Source organism: Olea europaea, chromosome 15 (assembly GCF_002742605.1).
Source record: "Olea europaea var. sylvestris chromosome 15, O_europaea_v1, whole genome shotgun sequence".
Lineage (NCBI taxonomy): Eukaryota > Viridiplantae > Streptophyta > Magnoliopsida > Lamiales > Oleaceae > Olea > Olea europaea.
In genome coordinates this window covers 30,172,661-30,188,747 of record NC_036251.1, presented here as the reverse complement: position 1 = coordinate 30,188,747, position 16,087 = coordinate 30,172,661, and the positions used below count along the sequence as shown (strand labels likewise).

The 16,087-nt window shown below is 41.0% G+C and overlaps 1 protein-coding gene across 1 annotated transcript; it reads left to right on the top strand.

Moving 5' to 3' along the window:
* Positions 1 to 400: 400 nt before the first annotated feature.
* LOC111410844 lies at positions 401 to 15,994 on the top strand. Its single transcript, XM_023041419.1, has 8 exons — positions 401 to 1,340; positions 1,710 to 2,246; positions 2,361 to 2,462; positions 2,698 to 4,656; positions 4,765 to 4,877; positions 5,016 to 5,198; positions 5,288 to 5,350; positions 15,921 to 15,994. The coding sequence occupies exons 1-6, from the start codon at positions 489 to 491 to the stop codon at positions 5,032 to 5,034; spliced, it is 3,582 nt and encodes a 1,193-aa protein (XP_022897187.1). The 5' UTR covers positions 401 to 488; the 3' UTR covers positions 5,035 to 5,198; positions 5,288 to 5,350; positions 15,921 to 15,994.
* The last annotated feature ends 93 nt before the right edge of the window (positions 15,995 to 16,087 follow it).

The following is a 16,087-nucleotide window of genomic DNA, read 5'->3' as shown; positions in this document are numbered from 1 at the left end:
AATGTTGCCTTTTTAGTCATTTTGTGCTACCTTGAAGAAAAAAATCAGCTAGGCTCGAAAAGGCTCAAACTGAAAGCTTGAGTTGAGCCTAAATTTTTGGTAGAGCAAAAGCTCGGCTCGACTCGAATCTAAAAAAACGCTCGCATCATTTTATTCGAGCCAAACTCGAGCCTCGAATTTGAACTTGTGAGCCAACTCGACTCATCTTGCTGACATTCTTAATTATCTCCGCAATGCATCTTTCTTTATGCTTCTCAACCAATAATACGGAAATTTATATTTTTCCAAATTTTTTTAACTCAATATAGTATTCTAAAATGCATTATTAACTCACGGACTCAAACGGACGCTACTTATACCTAATAATTAGAACAATTATTCGTCCACTTCTGCGTTACGCTTTCTCTCCTTCCGTTCCTTTCGTGTCTATATATTCTTCTCGTCCTCCATTACACGACCTGTTCCAGTTCCATACCTTCAAATTTCCAATGAATTCGAAACAGCAACTCCTCGACTCCCTCACGGCCCACATTTCTCTTTACAACTCCAAGATATCTGATCCGAACCCCAGCCGGAACCCGAAACCGAATCCTAACCCGAACCACCGACCCGCCATCCTTAAATGGTTATCATCTCTCTCGGTCCACCACCGCCAGGCCTATTTAACAACCGTTGACTCAGACTTCATTAAGATCCTGCTGGGAATGCTTGAGAAGCTCCGGTTAAACGGCCCAGGTCGGTTTATTATTCTCCCTGACCTCCCTACCACCTGTGAAAAAGACGATTCTACCCTTCCCACCTTGTGTTATCGCAAGATGGAGGGGCTTCTGTTGAGAATTGCGCAGTCGAATGCGTCAGAACGTGTGATTTATGATTCCGTGAAGTTATTCAGCTCAAAAGAAGGGGAAAATAATGAAGAGGGAATTGATTTTTTGGGGACTAGTCTAAATGCGATGGGTGTAATTGAAGAATTTGTGGAGGATGTGAATAGATTTGTCGAAATAATGGATGGAGTTTCGGGTGGGGAGTTTTTGAGGGGAGGGGAGGAGGGGGAGATGGCGGGAGAATGGGTGGAGCTGAAATGGTTGAAAGCAAAAGGATATTATAGTTTGGAGGAGTTCATTGCTAACAGAATGGAGGTGACTTTGAAGTTGGCATGGTTTAACTGTAATAGTGGAAAGAAACGGGGGGCGAAGTTAAAGGATAGGTTGAGTGCATCTGGCATGGCTGCAAATGTGTTTTGGAGGAAGAAAGGATGTGTAGATTGGTGGGAGAAATTGGATGACACTATCAGGAAGAAGGTGTTTCGCACTTTCTTGGGAAAAGCCGCAAAATCTTTGGTACTTCTATTTAGTTCTTGTTACAGATTTGTTTTGTCGTTTCTTTTTGTGTGTATTTACTACTGATCTCTTTAGTGCACGACGTTAAAATATGTGTTGTGAGACATATTCTGATATGTGGAATTGATGTTAATTATAGCATTTGTAATCATGTTAGAGTGGGAAGCTGATGCAAAGTCATTAGAGCAGATAACTATGAGTCCTTCTGCATAGAGATATATTTTCTTTTTTTGTCATTTAGCAACCGTATTGAAATGCTTTTTGTGTGGGCTTATTTCCAAATTGGCTCATACTTGCTTTCTGTTTCTACCTTTTGTTATCTCTTTCTTGTTGTAAGTAGGGTCCAGTATCTCATGATTGTGATCACAGGCACCAGCAATGTTGAAGGGTAAAGGTTGCATCTTAGACGACAAAATGTGGCTCTACGATTATCGTGGCGAGCAGCCCTTGAGATGTAATTCTACTTTTAAGAGTGGAAGGGACATTGCTAAACTCAAAGGAACAGATTCTAAAAATAAATGGAACACAAATCCTACACCAGTTTCCAGAAATTCTTCTCCGTTGAACTGTGTGTTTAATAGTTTGTACATTCTTCAGGTTATCTGTACCATGTTGTTAGCATTTCAGCGTGGTGCTTATGATCAAGAGAAACTATTTTTTACTTCATTGGACTCTGCAAATATCATTTCTGACATTATATTAAGAAAATTCAGAGAGATGCTCATGGTTGTTTCGCTTGATTGCACAAAAATTGAGCTACTCGAGGAGGGAAATTGGAGTTCTAATAAATTTAAGGAGAAAGGTGCTTCCAGTAATCATAAGAAAAAGGGTAAAAAGCGCAGTAAGAATTCAATCCCTGTTCCAAGACCTTGTACAGATGGCCGAAACCTTGTTGAACCTACCCAGGTATGTCTTCATCTCCTCAGTATCTTTTTCTTTAATTCCTGTACATAATTAGACCCTACATACTTGAATCCTTAAATATTTCCAATGATACTACAATTTAATGCATATGGGCAGGTGTATAGTGGCAATGGAGATATTAGACTGCCTAACAGGTTTGATGGTGAAGTTCCGGAGGAAGTTATTGCTAGGAGGAATCTTGCATCGACAGATGCCATGGTTGTGCTCGTCTATTTTTATGTGAAAACTTAAGGCCTCCATTTGGCAACGAATTTATAAATTTGATCAAAGTTAAACATTAATTTCAACTCTAAATTCAAAAATGCTTCTCATTTATTATCCGTACATTTTGTGAGCACACTATTATTCCTCGTATATTCATTTATAAATTTGCCAAACGGAGGCTAATTCTATTAATGGCAGAAATGTTTTGTAACTGATTGACTGTGACCAGGGACCCGTTAAAGGATTAAATAATGTAAATGTACAAAGTGCTCCTAAGAAGAGTAGGAAAGAGAAGAAAAAGCTCAAAAGCTCGAGCTCCCATAGCTCAGAAGTTGCAAGTTATCATTCTAGAAGCTCTATAGCTACCGCTATTTCTGTTAGTTCTCAAGATACGCCCTCCATGGCTCACTGTACACCTGGAAATACAACTATCGAGATCTTTTCAAACAATGTTGCAGCCGGGATTAACATCTCTGAAGTAAATCCAGATCATTGCTGTGAAAGTACTGTAATGGCACAATGTGAGGAGACGCATGATTCTTCTGCTGAAGTCAGTGATAGTCTTGGTTTGAAGCACCATCAAAACTCGGACATAGTGGTCCAAAATGATACTGAAACTTCCAGGGTTGGTCATCTGAGTGAGGATGTGGATTCTGATGCAACTCCTGTTATGCCTGTGGTTGAAGATAATGATATGTGTGGCGGAGTTATTGGCAGAAGAAGTTATGCACATTCACATGGAATTTACCAAGCGACGGGTTTTCTAGGGAAACTAACAGAAGGTAATAAGACAGAAGGAAAAACTTTTCGGGTTCAGGAGCAAGGAAGTATGGGTAACATCGGGGCCACAAGTTCATCAGCATACATCTCTTATGAGTGGCCCAGTGTAGCCACTATTCATCCTTCTGCTAATACTCACCTCCCTACTGCCACAGATAGATTGCATCTTGATGTTGGTCATAATTGGAAAAATCATTTTCACCAAATACAAAATGTACAAGTAAGAAATTCTTCTGTTGACTCTAGGTATAGTGGAGTGATATCTCAACATCTACCAATGAGTTTAGATTGGCCTCCGGTGTTGCATGGTGTCAGTAGACTATCCCCATCAGTTACTTGCAATTATGATTCTGATTTTATCTCAAGACGACAGTCCCCTCTTCTTCAGCGCTTCACTGCTCAACATGTGCAGTGCGGTCCAGTTACTTCAGAGGATGAAAGGGTCCTTTCTGGTGAATTTATGGACATGTCCGATGTTACAAATTCTCAGGAACCAGTGGATGAGCATGACAACCGCTGGATGTCAGAAGAAGAGTTAGAAGTACATGCAGTTTCTGCGCTGGATTGTAATCAGTACTTTGGTGGCGGTGTGATGTACTGGAATCCTTCTGATCATCCAGGGACTAGTTTCTCACGTCCTCCCTCACTCTGTTCAGACGATAGCTCTTGGGCTTGGAGAGAAGCTGATATGAGTAGGGCTGTTGATGATATGGTTGCCTTCTCCTCCTCTTATAGTACAAATGGACTGACCTCACCTTCTGCTGCTTCCTTTTGCTCTCCCTTTGATCCTCTGGGACCTGGAGCTCTTGGCTATGTTATTCCTGGTAGTGATATAAGTGGCAAAGTTCTGCACTCCTCATCAGCAATGAATGATGTGGATGTTGAGGAGATTGTCTCTGGATGTATTCCCAATATGCCTGGTGATGGAGAAGCGAAAACTGGAGATTCACTTCCATATCCCATTTTGAGGCCAATAATCATCCCAAATATGTCGAGGGAAAGATCTAGATCGGATTTTAAGCAAAGTTATGATAGAAAAAGCCCTTGTGTTCCACCTAACAGGCGGGAACAACCTCGAATTAAGAGGCCACCTTCTCCCGTAGTCCTATGTGTTCCACGTGCCCCTCATCCACCTCCTCCCTCTCCTGTTGGTGATTCCAGAAAACACAAAGGTTTTCCTACTGTTCGATCTGGTAGCTCCAGCCCAAGGCATTGGGGTGTCAAAGGTTGGTTCCATGATGGTGTCAATTTTGAAGAAGCTTGCTTACCCATGAATGGTAGTGAAGTAGTTTGGCCTTCCTGGAGAAACAAAAGCCTTTCCGCCCGTCAGTTGACGCAGCCTTTAGCAGGAGCATTGCTACAGGATCGACTTATTGCAATTTCCCAGCTAGCTCGGGATCAAGAACATGTACTTACATTCATCATTTATAATCATCCTTTTAACACGGTTGTGAATTTTTTTCTTTCTTCATTATTTTAATGTCTAATTTCAATGGAAAATGTCTACCTTAGCCAGATATTGCATTTCCTTTGCAACCACCTGAACTGCAGAACTGTTCCTCCCGCAAGGCTTCTCTGTCACTGTTCCATAATACTCTCCATGATGAAATCAACTCTTTCTGCAAGCAGGTGTGATACTGGACTGGTTTAATGTCTTGTTTTTAGGATTTAATGCTGCTAAGATTTGAATTTATTTCTCATGGTAAAATTATGTTCCATTTGTGTTAAAAGATTACTGATAAATTGCAATCTGCTACAATATGTTAGGTTGCTGCTGAGAATTTGATCAGAAAGCCTTACATTAACTGGGCTGTTAAGTGTGTTGCACGTTCTCTCCAAGTCTTGTGGCCTCGTTCTAGGACAAATGTTTTTGGTTCAAATGCTACTGGATTGTCCCTTCCATCAAGTGATGTGGACCTTGTGGTTTGTCTTCCTCCTGTGAGAAATTTGGTAATAACAAGTTCATTTGGATTATATATTTTGTAATAGATTTAGGGAGAAATATTATAGAAAAGTAACATTATCTACATTGTTTTTAGGAACCTATTAAAGAAGCAGGGATCTTAGAGGGTCGTAATGGCATCAAAGAAACTTGCTTTCAGGTATTCAGGATGATATAAAGCTGATCTCGTGTTATATGAATGATAAAATTATACTTTTTCTTGGAAAAGTGATCTTGGCAAGATGGTCCCTGTTTTCAGATCATCTTTCTGATCTCGTGTCTTGGAAAAGCGATATTGGCAAGATGATCCCTGTTTTCAGATCATCTTTCTTCTCGTGTCTTTATATGACCCATAAATGGAAGAATTACACTCTTCTTGCTGTCTCAAATAGTCAAAAGTTTGAGAAATCAGTTGCAAGTTTGCTGAATATTGTGCAAACTGATGCTTAGTGTGAACCTTTTCATTTTTAGGTCCATTTACGTTGAATTTGCCCACATTCTAGGTATCATCCCCAAAAAAAAATAAAAAAAAATAAATAAAATGAGAAAGAGTCCTGCAACTGAAGCAATAGAGTTGAGTAATGTGTTATATTTTGGCTTCTTAGAATATAATACAAAATTTTGTGTATTGAACAGTACTCGTCTCAGTTCTACTAGGTGTCTCATCAGGGGAGTGCTTGTGTAGTTAATAATTGGAGCCTACCTAGCAATCACTATCCGATCATGCTACGTATCGTACTCGTGTACTGTTCATCCTGCAAAAGATGTTTGAAAACCTTTCCTACTCCGATACAAATGAGCACACTTTATGAGCATCAGACTCATTTTCTTATGTGGATAGAAGACAACATGACAATTGAAACCTGATATGTACCTGGTATAATGACAGTTTACCCAACGCACTCTTAGGATAAATGAGAACTAAATTTCATTAATGAACTGGAATTACACTGGTGAAAGATCTGTTATACGAATGACATCTGAAATACAAGGAACTGATTAAATGAAGAAAATAACAAGGATATAGATGTGAACATTCGAGAGGTCCACTACTCTCCTACTGATAACCAATTTCTGCCTACTCAACTGTAGCTCCGTTCCTTTATTTATAGGTTGCTTGTCTTCTAGACCGTTCCTTCCCCAACCAACTCATGTAACTGTGCATGTTGTCTCTCTTCTTGTGCATTTCCCTTGCTACCCCTGTGCCTTTGATAAGTAATTTGTATTGCTGGTCTTACATTATTCCCCCCAACAAGACTCAGCTTGTCCTCAAGGTGAAAGGACGGAATCTGTTGTTTTAACAAGTCATAGGATTCCCAAGTTGCTTCAAGTGGTGGTAGCCCTTTCCATTGAATTAATACATCAAGCCCTCTAATGTTGTGACCGAATCCGGGTCGTACCCCAAGCACTGCTTCAGGTTCCACCAACATTTCCAACTCCTCATTCAATTGGCTGGGTACTTCCTCCATAGCTTGTGTTGCTCCCATTGCTTTGTGCAACTGTGATATGTGAAAAACCGGACGAACGCTACAAGTAGATGGTAGTGACAGTTTATATGCCACAGGTCCAACCCTCTTCTCAACAGCAAATGGACCATAGAATCTTAGACCCAATTTCTCGTTACTTTTAGCTACCAATGTTTTCTAGCGATGGGGTTTGATTTTCGAGTATAACAAATCCCCAATCTGGAACTGGACATCTCGATGTTTAGGTCTGATTTTCAAGTATACCAAATCCTCTATCTGGAACTGGATATCTCGGCGTTTAGCATCAGCTATGTTCTTCATTTTAGCTTGAGCTCTGAGTAGTTGTGCCTTTAATTGGATCCCTTCTCGATCCTTACTAAGGCTGGGGGTTCTCTCCCATATACAATTTGAAAAGGAGTAGTTTTGGTAGCTATATGAAAGGATGTGTTGTACCACAATTTCGCCCATGGCAACCAACTGAACTAAGATTTTGGCCGCACTGAGGCAAAGCAACGAAGATAAGTTTCTATAGTGCGGTTTAATACCTCTGTCTGCTCATCAGACTCAGGGTGATAAGCTGTACTTCGGCGGAGCTTAGTTTTTTGCAACCGAAATAACTCCTCCCAAAAATGGCTCACAAAAACCTTGTCTGGATCTGAGACGATGGAATGAGGTATTCCATGGAGCCGTACCACTTCTTTAATGAAAACTAACCCCACACTAGCCGCTGTAAAAGGATGTTTGAGCCCCATAAAGTGCCCGTATTTACTCAGTCGATCAACAACCACCAGAATGGTGTCCATATTTCCAGATTTAAGCAGCCCCTCTAGGAAATCCATGCCAATATCTTCCCAGACCCGATTCGGGATAGCTAGGGGTTGTAACAGCCCCCCCGGGGATAGGGCACTATACTTGTTTTGCTGACAAACGGCACACTAACTGACATACTTGCTTATATCTGATTTCATTCCCTCCCAGTAAACACTTGCTGCAATTCGTTTGTAGGTCTTCAAAAATCCAGAGTGCCTCGCTAATTTGCTGTCATGTCCCTCTTGCAACATCATGGGAATTAATTTTGATCCTTTTGGTAATAACAACCTTCGTTTGAATAGTAATTGACCATGTATTATCGTATAATCTGGCCTGCTGGAAGGATCTCGGATGATATCTTGAATGATCCCTTGCAACTGTGGGTCTGCCCTTACCTCCTCTGTTAAGACCTCCAATTGTATCACTGCCGGGACTAGTATTGCCATTAATTCGGCTGAAGAACTCACTCGGGATAGTGCATCAGCTGCTTTATTTTCACTGCATCAGCTGCTTTATTTTCACTCCCTGGGCGATATTGAATTTCAAACTGATACCCCATCAATTTCATTAACCACTTTTGATAATCAGGATTTACCTCCCGTTGCTCCATTAGAAATTTCAAACTTTTTTGGTCAATCCAAACAAAAAACTTTTGTCCCAGCAGGTAATGTCTCCACTTTTGGACGGCAAACACGATGGCCATCATGAAACACGGAAAAAAAAAAAAGAAAAAAAAAAAACCCTTGCGCAATTGTTCTGTTAAAGCCCACGCCAACTTGCCATAATCCTTAACAAAGCGACGGTAGTGCCCAGTCAACCCTAAATATCCCCTCAACTCCCTTAATGAACTAGGGCTCAGCCAATCTACTGTGGCTTGAATTTTTGACCTGTCCGCCGCTACTCCATGATGGGAAATGATGTGCCCGAGATACTCTACTTCTAACTACCTGAAACTACATTTTTTTCGATTTGCATACAATTGATGTTGGGATAACATAGTGCCCAGTCAACCCTAAATATCCCCTCAACTCCCTTAATGAACTAGGGCTCAGCCAATCTACTGTGGCTTGAATTTTTGACCTGTCCGCCGCTACTCCATGATGGGAAATGATGTGCCCGAGATACTCTACTTCTAACTACCTGAAACTACATTTTTTTCGATTTGCATACAATTGATGTTGGGATAACACCTGCAATACACTCCTCAGATGCTCATTATGCTCCTCTTCATTATGGTTGAACACTAAGGTATCATCAAAAAATACCAGAACGAAACGCCCTTAGTGTGAACCTTTTCATTTTTAGGTCCATTTACGTTGAATTTGCCCACATTCTAGGTATCATCCCCAAAAAAAAATAAAAAAAAATAAATTCATTCATAAGTGCCTGAAATGTAGCGAGAGCGTTAGTGAGCCCAAATGGCATCACTAAAAATTCACAGTGGCCTTCTTGTGTCCTGAAGGCTGTCTTGGGGATATTATCAGGTCTGACTCTAATTTGGTGGTACCCTGCTTTCAGGTTCAATTTAGAAAAGATGGTTGTAACGCACTCTTAGGATAAATGAGAACTAAATTTCATTAATGAACTGGAATTACACTGGTGAAAGATCTGTTATACGAATGACATCTGAAATACAAGGTACTGATTAAATGAAGAAAATAACAAGGATATAGATGTGAACATTCGAGAGGTCCACTACTCTCCTACTGATAACCAATTTCTGCCTACTCAACTGTAGCTCCGTTCCTTTATTTATAGGTTGCTTGTCTTCTAGACCGTTCCTTCCCCAACCAACTCATGTAACTGTGCATGTTGTCTCTCTTCTTGTGCATTTCCCTTGCTACCCCTGTGCCTTTGATAAGTAATTTGTATTGCTGGTCTTACATTATTCCCCCCAACAAGACTCAGCTTGTCCTCAAGGTGAAAGGACGGAATCTGTTGTTTTAACAAGTCATAGGATTCCCAAGTTGCTTCAAGTGGTGGTAGCCCTTTCCATTGAATTAATACATCAAGCCCTCTAATGTTGTGACCGAATCCGGGTCGTACCCCAAGCACTGCTTCAGGTTCCACCAACATTTCCAACTCCTCATTCAATTGGCTGGGTACTTCCTCCATAGCTTGTGTTGCTCCCATTGCTTTGTGCAACTGTGATATGTGAAAAACCGAACGAACGCTACAAGTAGATGGTAGTGACAGTTTATATGCCACAGGTCCAACCCTCTTCTCAACAGCAAATGGACCATAGAATCTTAGACCCAATTTCTCGTTACTTTTAGCTACCAATGTTTTCTAGCGATGGGGTTTGATTTTCGAGTATAACAAATCCCCAATCTGGAACTGGACATCTCGATGTTTAGGTCTGATTTTCAAGTATACCAAATCCTCTATCTGGAACTGGATATCTCGGCGTTTAGCATCAGCTATGTTCTTCATTTTAGCTTGAGCTCTGAGTAGTTGTGCCTTTAATTGGATCCCTTCTCGATCCTTACTAAGGCTGGGGGTTCTCTCCCATATACAATTTGAAAAGGAGTAGTTTTGGTAGCTATATGAAAGGATGTGTTGTACCACAATTTCGCCCATGGCAACCAACTGAACTAAGATTTTGGCCGCACTGAGGCAAAGCAACGAAGATAAGTTTCTATAGTGCGGTTTAATACCTCTGTCTGCTCATCAGACTCAGGGTGATAAGCTGTACTTCGGCGGAGCTTAGTTTTTTGCAACCGAAATAACTCCTCCCAAAAATGGCTCACAAAAACCTTGTCTGGATCTGAGACGATGGAATGAGGTATTCCATGGAGCCGTACCACTTCTTTAATGAAAACTAACCCCACACTAGCCGCTGTAAAAGGATGTTTGAGCCCCATAAAGTGCCCGTATTTACTCAGTCGATCAACAACCACCAGAATGGTGTCCATATTTCCAGATTTAAGCAGCCCCTCTAGGAAATCCATGCCAATATCTTCCCAGACCCGATTCGGGATAGCTAGGGGTTGTAACAGCCCCCCCGGGGATAGGGCACTATACTTGTTTTGCTGACAAACGGCACACTAACTGACATACTTGCTTATATCTGATTTCATTCCCTCCCAGTAAACACTTGCTGCAATTCGTTTGTAGGTCTTCAAAAATCCAGAGTGCCTCGCTAATTTGCTGTCATGTCCCTCTTGCAACATCATGGGAATTAATTTTGATCCTTTTGGTAATAACAACCTTCGTTTGAATAGTAATTGACCATGTATTATCGTATAATCTGGCCTGCTGGAAGGATCTCGGATGATATCTTGAATGATCCCTTGCAACTGTGGGTCTGCCCTTACCTCCTCTGTTAAGACCTCCAATTGTATCACTGCCGGGACTAGTATTGCCATTAATTCGGCTGAAGAACTCACTCGGGATAGTGCATCAGCTGCTTTATTTTCACTGCATCAGCTGCTTTATTTTCACTCCCTGGGCGATATTGAATTTCAAACTGATACCCCATCAATTTCATTAACCACTTTTGATAATCAGGATTTACCTCCCGTTGCTCCATTAGAAATTTCAAACTTTTTTGGTCAATCCAAACAAAAAACTTTTGTCCCAGCAGGTAATGTCTCCACTTTTGGACGGCAAACACGATGGCCATCAGCTCCCGTTCATATGCTGATTTTATTCTCCCTTTCGGATTAAGAGCATGACTAAAAAATGCGATGGAGTGCTGTTCTTGCATAAGTACTGCCCCTAAACCAAAACTAGAAGCATCGGTTTCTATGATGAAAGGCTTATTGAAGTCAGGATGGGCAAGTACCGGCACAGTAGTCATGGCTGCTTTCAGTTTATTAAAGGCCCCTTCTGCTTCATCATCGCAAAAAAAAAAAAAAAAAAAAAACCCTTGCGCAATTGTTCTGTTAAAGCCCACGCCAACTTGCCATAATCCTTAACAAAGCGACGGTAGTGCCCAGTCAACCCTAAATATCCCCTCAACTCCCTTAATGAACTAGGGCTCAGCAGTGCCCAGTCAACCCTAAATATCCCCTCAACTCCCTTAATGAACTAGGGCTCAGCCAATCTACTGTGGCTTGAATTTTTGACCTGTCCGCCGCTACTCCATGATGGGAAATGATGTGCCCGAGATACTCTACTTCTAACTACCTGAAACTACATTTTTTTCGATTTGCATACAATTGATGTTGGGATAACACCTGCAATACACTCCTCAGATGCTCATTATGCTCCTCTTCATTATGGCTGAACACTAAGGTATCATCAAAAAATACCAGAACGAAACGCTTCAACTTCTCCTTGAACACTTCATTCATAAGTGCCTGAAATGTAGCGAGAGCGTTAGTGAGCCCAAATGGCATCACTAAAAATTCACAGTGGCCTTCTTGTGTCCTGAAGGCTGTCTTGGGGATATTATCAGGTCTGACTCTAATTTGGTGGTACCCTGCTTTTAGGTTCAATTTAGAAAAGATGGTTGTTCCATGAAGCTCATCCAATAATTCATCAATTACAGGAATAGGGAACTTATCTTGCACTGTTGCTCTGTTCACAGCTCTATAATCCACACAGAATTGCCATCCACCATCTTTTTTTTTCACTAATGACACTTGGCTAGAAAAAGGGCTAACACTGGGTCTGACTCCATGAAGCTCATCCAATAATTCATCAATTACAGGAATAGGGAACTTATCTTGCACTGTTGCTCTGTTCACAGCTCTATAATCCACACAGAATTGCCATCCACCATCTTTTTTTTTCACTAATGACACTTGGCTAGAAAAAGGGCTAACACTGGGTCTGATTATCCCTGCTGCCAACATCTCTATGACTAACTTTTTTCTATCTCATTTTTCTGGGCATTGGGGTAACGGTAAGGTCTCACACTAGTAGGTGTTGTTCCTGGTTGGAGGGTGATAGTGTGACCCCTTTCCCGTTGTGGTGGCAACCCTTTAGGTTTTGCAAAAACCTTCTCAAAATCATCCAAAACTTGTTTAATAAATGCCAGAATTTCCCATTGCAATGCACCTAACTCAACCTACCAAGTTCCAGTAGCACACTTCCCCCACTTGGTTTTAATGCCTTCATCTTAGCCTTCAGTGAGACTAAGTTTTTACCAAGGCTCGGGTCCCCTCGCAGTGTAATGGTGGTCTCCCCAACCCAAAACTTCATCGTAAGGGCCTTCCAATCAACTTTCATTTGACCCAAAGTTGATAGCCACTTCATTCCCAAGATCACATTCGATCTCCCAAGATCCAGGGGAAGGAAATCTTCTACCACCTCCACATTTTGAAGGGATAATTGTACCCCTCGGCATACTCCTTCACCTTGCACGACACTCCAGTACCCATAATCACCCCATAACCAAGTGTCTCTATTCTTCGTAAACCCAGTTTCTGCACTAATTCTGCCGATACAAAATTGTGGCTAGCACCACAATCGATCAACACTATTACTTCCTTTCCTTAAATCTCCCCCTTCAATTTCATAGTTTGAGGTGGTTTAAGCCCTACAATTGAATTCATCGACACCACCACCTCACCGATCATCGCCTTCTCTACCTTGGTTATCTCCTCAGCCGAATCCTTAGTCCCCCACTCTTCTTGTTGTTCCGCATCATAGATCAACATCACTTGCAGCTCCTTATTTATGCACTTATGCCCTATGGAATACTTTTCATCACAGCGAAAACACAACCCCTTCTCTTTCTTGGCCTTCCACTCTGCTTCACTGAGCTTCTTGAAGAGTAGGTTGGTGGGTGGCGTTGGCCGGAGCTGGAGATTAGAGAGCAGGGCTTGAGCTTGAGCTTGAGCTTGAGCTTGGGAATGAAGACTTAGGGCTGGTACCTTGGAGCATAATCTGTCGAGTGAACTGGGAACCCGGATTAGTGCTAGCATTTAATTTACTTCTTAATGGGTTTGGGCCACACAAATGGGCCTGCAGTGCTTGATTTTTTTCCTCAATTCGCTAGGCCAGCTCCATGATTTGGTTCAAACCTTTGGGCTGCATCACTCTAATTTCAGCCCTCATCTCCGGCCTTAACCCATTTAGGAAATGGCCTTCCAGTATAGCATATGAAATGTCTCTGATGGGTGCTGCTGAGGTCTCAAATGCGAGCCGATATGCCATCATTGACTCTTCCTGCCGAAGTGCCAGAAATCTCTCCTCCACGGTTCTCTCCGTAGATGAACGGAACTGGATTCTCATCAATGATTTGAGTTCCTCCCAACTACGAAACCCCTTCTGTTTCTGTTGCCACTAATACCATGCTAGCTCACCTTCTTCAAAACACAAGGCCGCTGTTTCTAACTTCTCCGTCTTTGACATTTGATTCACTCTGAAATAACGTTCCGCTTTGAAAATCCATTCATCCGGACCCTTTCTTGTAAACATTGGCATTTCCAGCTTCCTCTGATGTCCGGGTTCCAAATTTGACCTGTAACACCGCCCACATCCTTACCACTTGCCTCCACACGCGGTGAAATTTCAGAGTGCATAGTGTACTCCGACTCCTTCGTTCCCTCCTCCCCTTTGCCTTTTCTCTCTTTTTCTGCTTCTTCCCACCTTGATCTCATGAAGGAGAATTGTTCTGAGATAATCGCCATGTTTTTCTCTATGTTCTGGACTCTCTGTAACTCAACCTGCATCCTTTCCATCCCATGTTGCATCCCTTCCAATTGTTCCTGTAACTTCTGATGAGTTCCTTCCAAATTCCCCACCCGATCAGCCAAATTCACCATCAGAATTGAATGCTTTAATACCAATGATATGTACCTGGTATAATGACTGTTTACCCAACACACTCTTAGGATAAATGATAACTAAATTTCAATAATGAACTGGAATTACACTGGTGAAAGAGTGTTGTACAAATGACAGATCTGAAATACAAGGAACTGATTAAATGAAGAAAATAACAAGGATATAGATGTGAACATTCAAGAGGTCCACTACTCTCCTACTGATTACCAATTTCTGCCTACTCAACTACAGCTCCCTTCCCTTATTTATAGGTTGCTTCTCTTCTAGACTGTTCCTTCCCCAACCAACTCATGTAACCGTGCATGTGGTCTCTCTTCTTGTGCATTTCCCTTGCTACCCCTGCGCCTTCGATAAGTAATTTGTATTGCTGGTCTAACAAAACCCTGCTTGGCTATCATTTATATATTGTTTATTATCGGTCAAAGAACTTCTTAACTTAATATTTCGTCGGACCCGCACAAATACTATTCACTCATCCATCACTCATATCCATCCATTTATAATTTAAAACGTTTATAAACGACTTCCAAACATGCCTTGATTGTGTACTGTTATTTTCTCTTTGTTTTAAGGACTTGGTTATTTGGTTTTGCTACATGGCAACTTACCTTGGATTAAAATTTTGTTGATCTGAAGAATTTTTTTAAGGTTAATATATGTATACTAAGACAGCTTAGCTCTGATGAGCATGAGTCAGCGAAGAGGAGAATCCCGTGTTCATGTTTGCTTCTTTCAGAACGAATGTTGTATCCCTAAAAGATAGGATGTGACATGAGATAGGTCAACGTGCCTTTGTCTAATTTTGAGAGGCAATAAGCAGTATTGCCTTTTCCACAACAATGAAAACAGGAAAAGATAAGCCTTTCCCAATGAACTTGGGTTTGGTTTCATGAATTCAATTTTGTTTGATCCAGATTTACCTCTCAAAGGTTCTAGGAAATAAACCATTGTCAACACTGTCTTGTCCAATTCGTTTTTTATTTGATTTATTGCATTTTGTTGTTGAGAATGCCATGTAAACTCATCCAGTTTGGACAATGCCTGAAGTTAATAATAAAGGATTATTGAGCTTCAGCAATTTAGCATCACCTTTATCTCTCATCATCAATGACTATTATAACGACAGTGCACCTGGACAAGCTCAAATGGTGATAAAATCACTTAATAGGAAAGAATAGATGAGAAAACTGAAAAATCATCAAAAAGACTTACGATGCTCTTTGAGAGTTGTTGGGGAAAAGGTTGGGGGTTTGAGGTTTGAAATCCTTTTGGCTTCCTCAAGACTAAGTTGAAAGAAGTACTTTTTTGTTTGATTACCGAGTACAAAAGAGAGAAAGAAGCAAATGCGAAGGAGAAAATTTTTACATCATAAGCCCTTGATTCACATCACTTTTGACCCTGTTTAGAGGTGCAGTTCTTTTTTCCCTTCTACATGTGAGGTGGGTGATATTTTTTCAACAAGAGTGCTCTTTGGCCCATTGGGACTGACTTTCTTATAATTGGATTTCCGTCTCATGATTTTTGATTTTCTTTGGTTTGTTTCCCTGCCATGCCACAGTTGTCCTTTTCCTATTCATTCTGCATGAATTTAGCCTTTAAGGAAACTCTTTTTAATTCTTTTGTTAGAAGAGATGTTTTCCAACAGTTCCATTTTTGTGTAAATCTAGCTTATTTGGCTTTTTTGAGCTTATAATGGCTCTTTTTCCCTTGCAGCATGCAGCTAGATATCTTGCAAACCAGGAGTGGGTCAAAAGTGATTCTCTCAAGATTGTGGAAAATACTGCTGTAATGCTACTTATAAATTCATCTTTTTCTTTTCTTTCTTTCCTTCTCTTTCTTCTTCTCTTTCTCCTTTTTTATTATTATTATTATTATTTTTT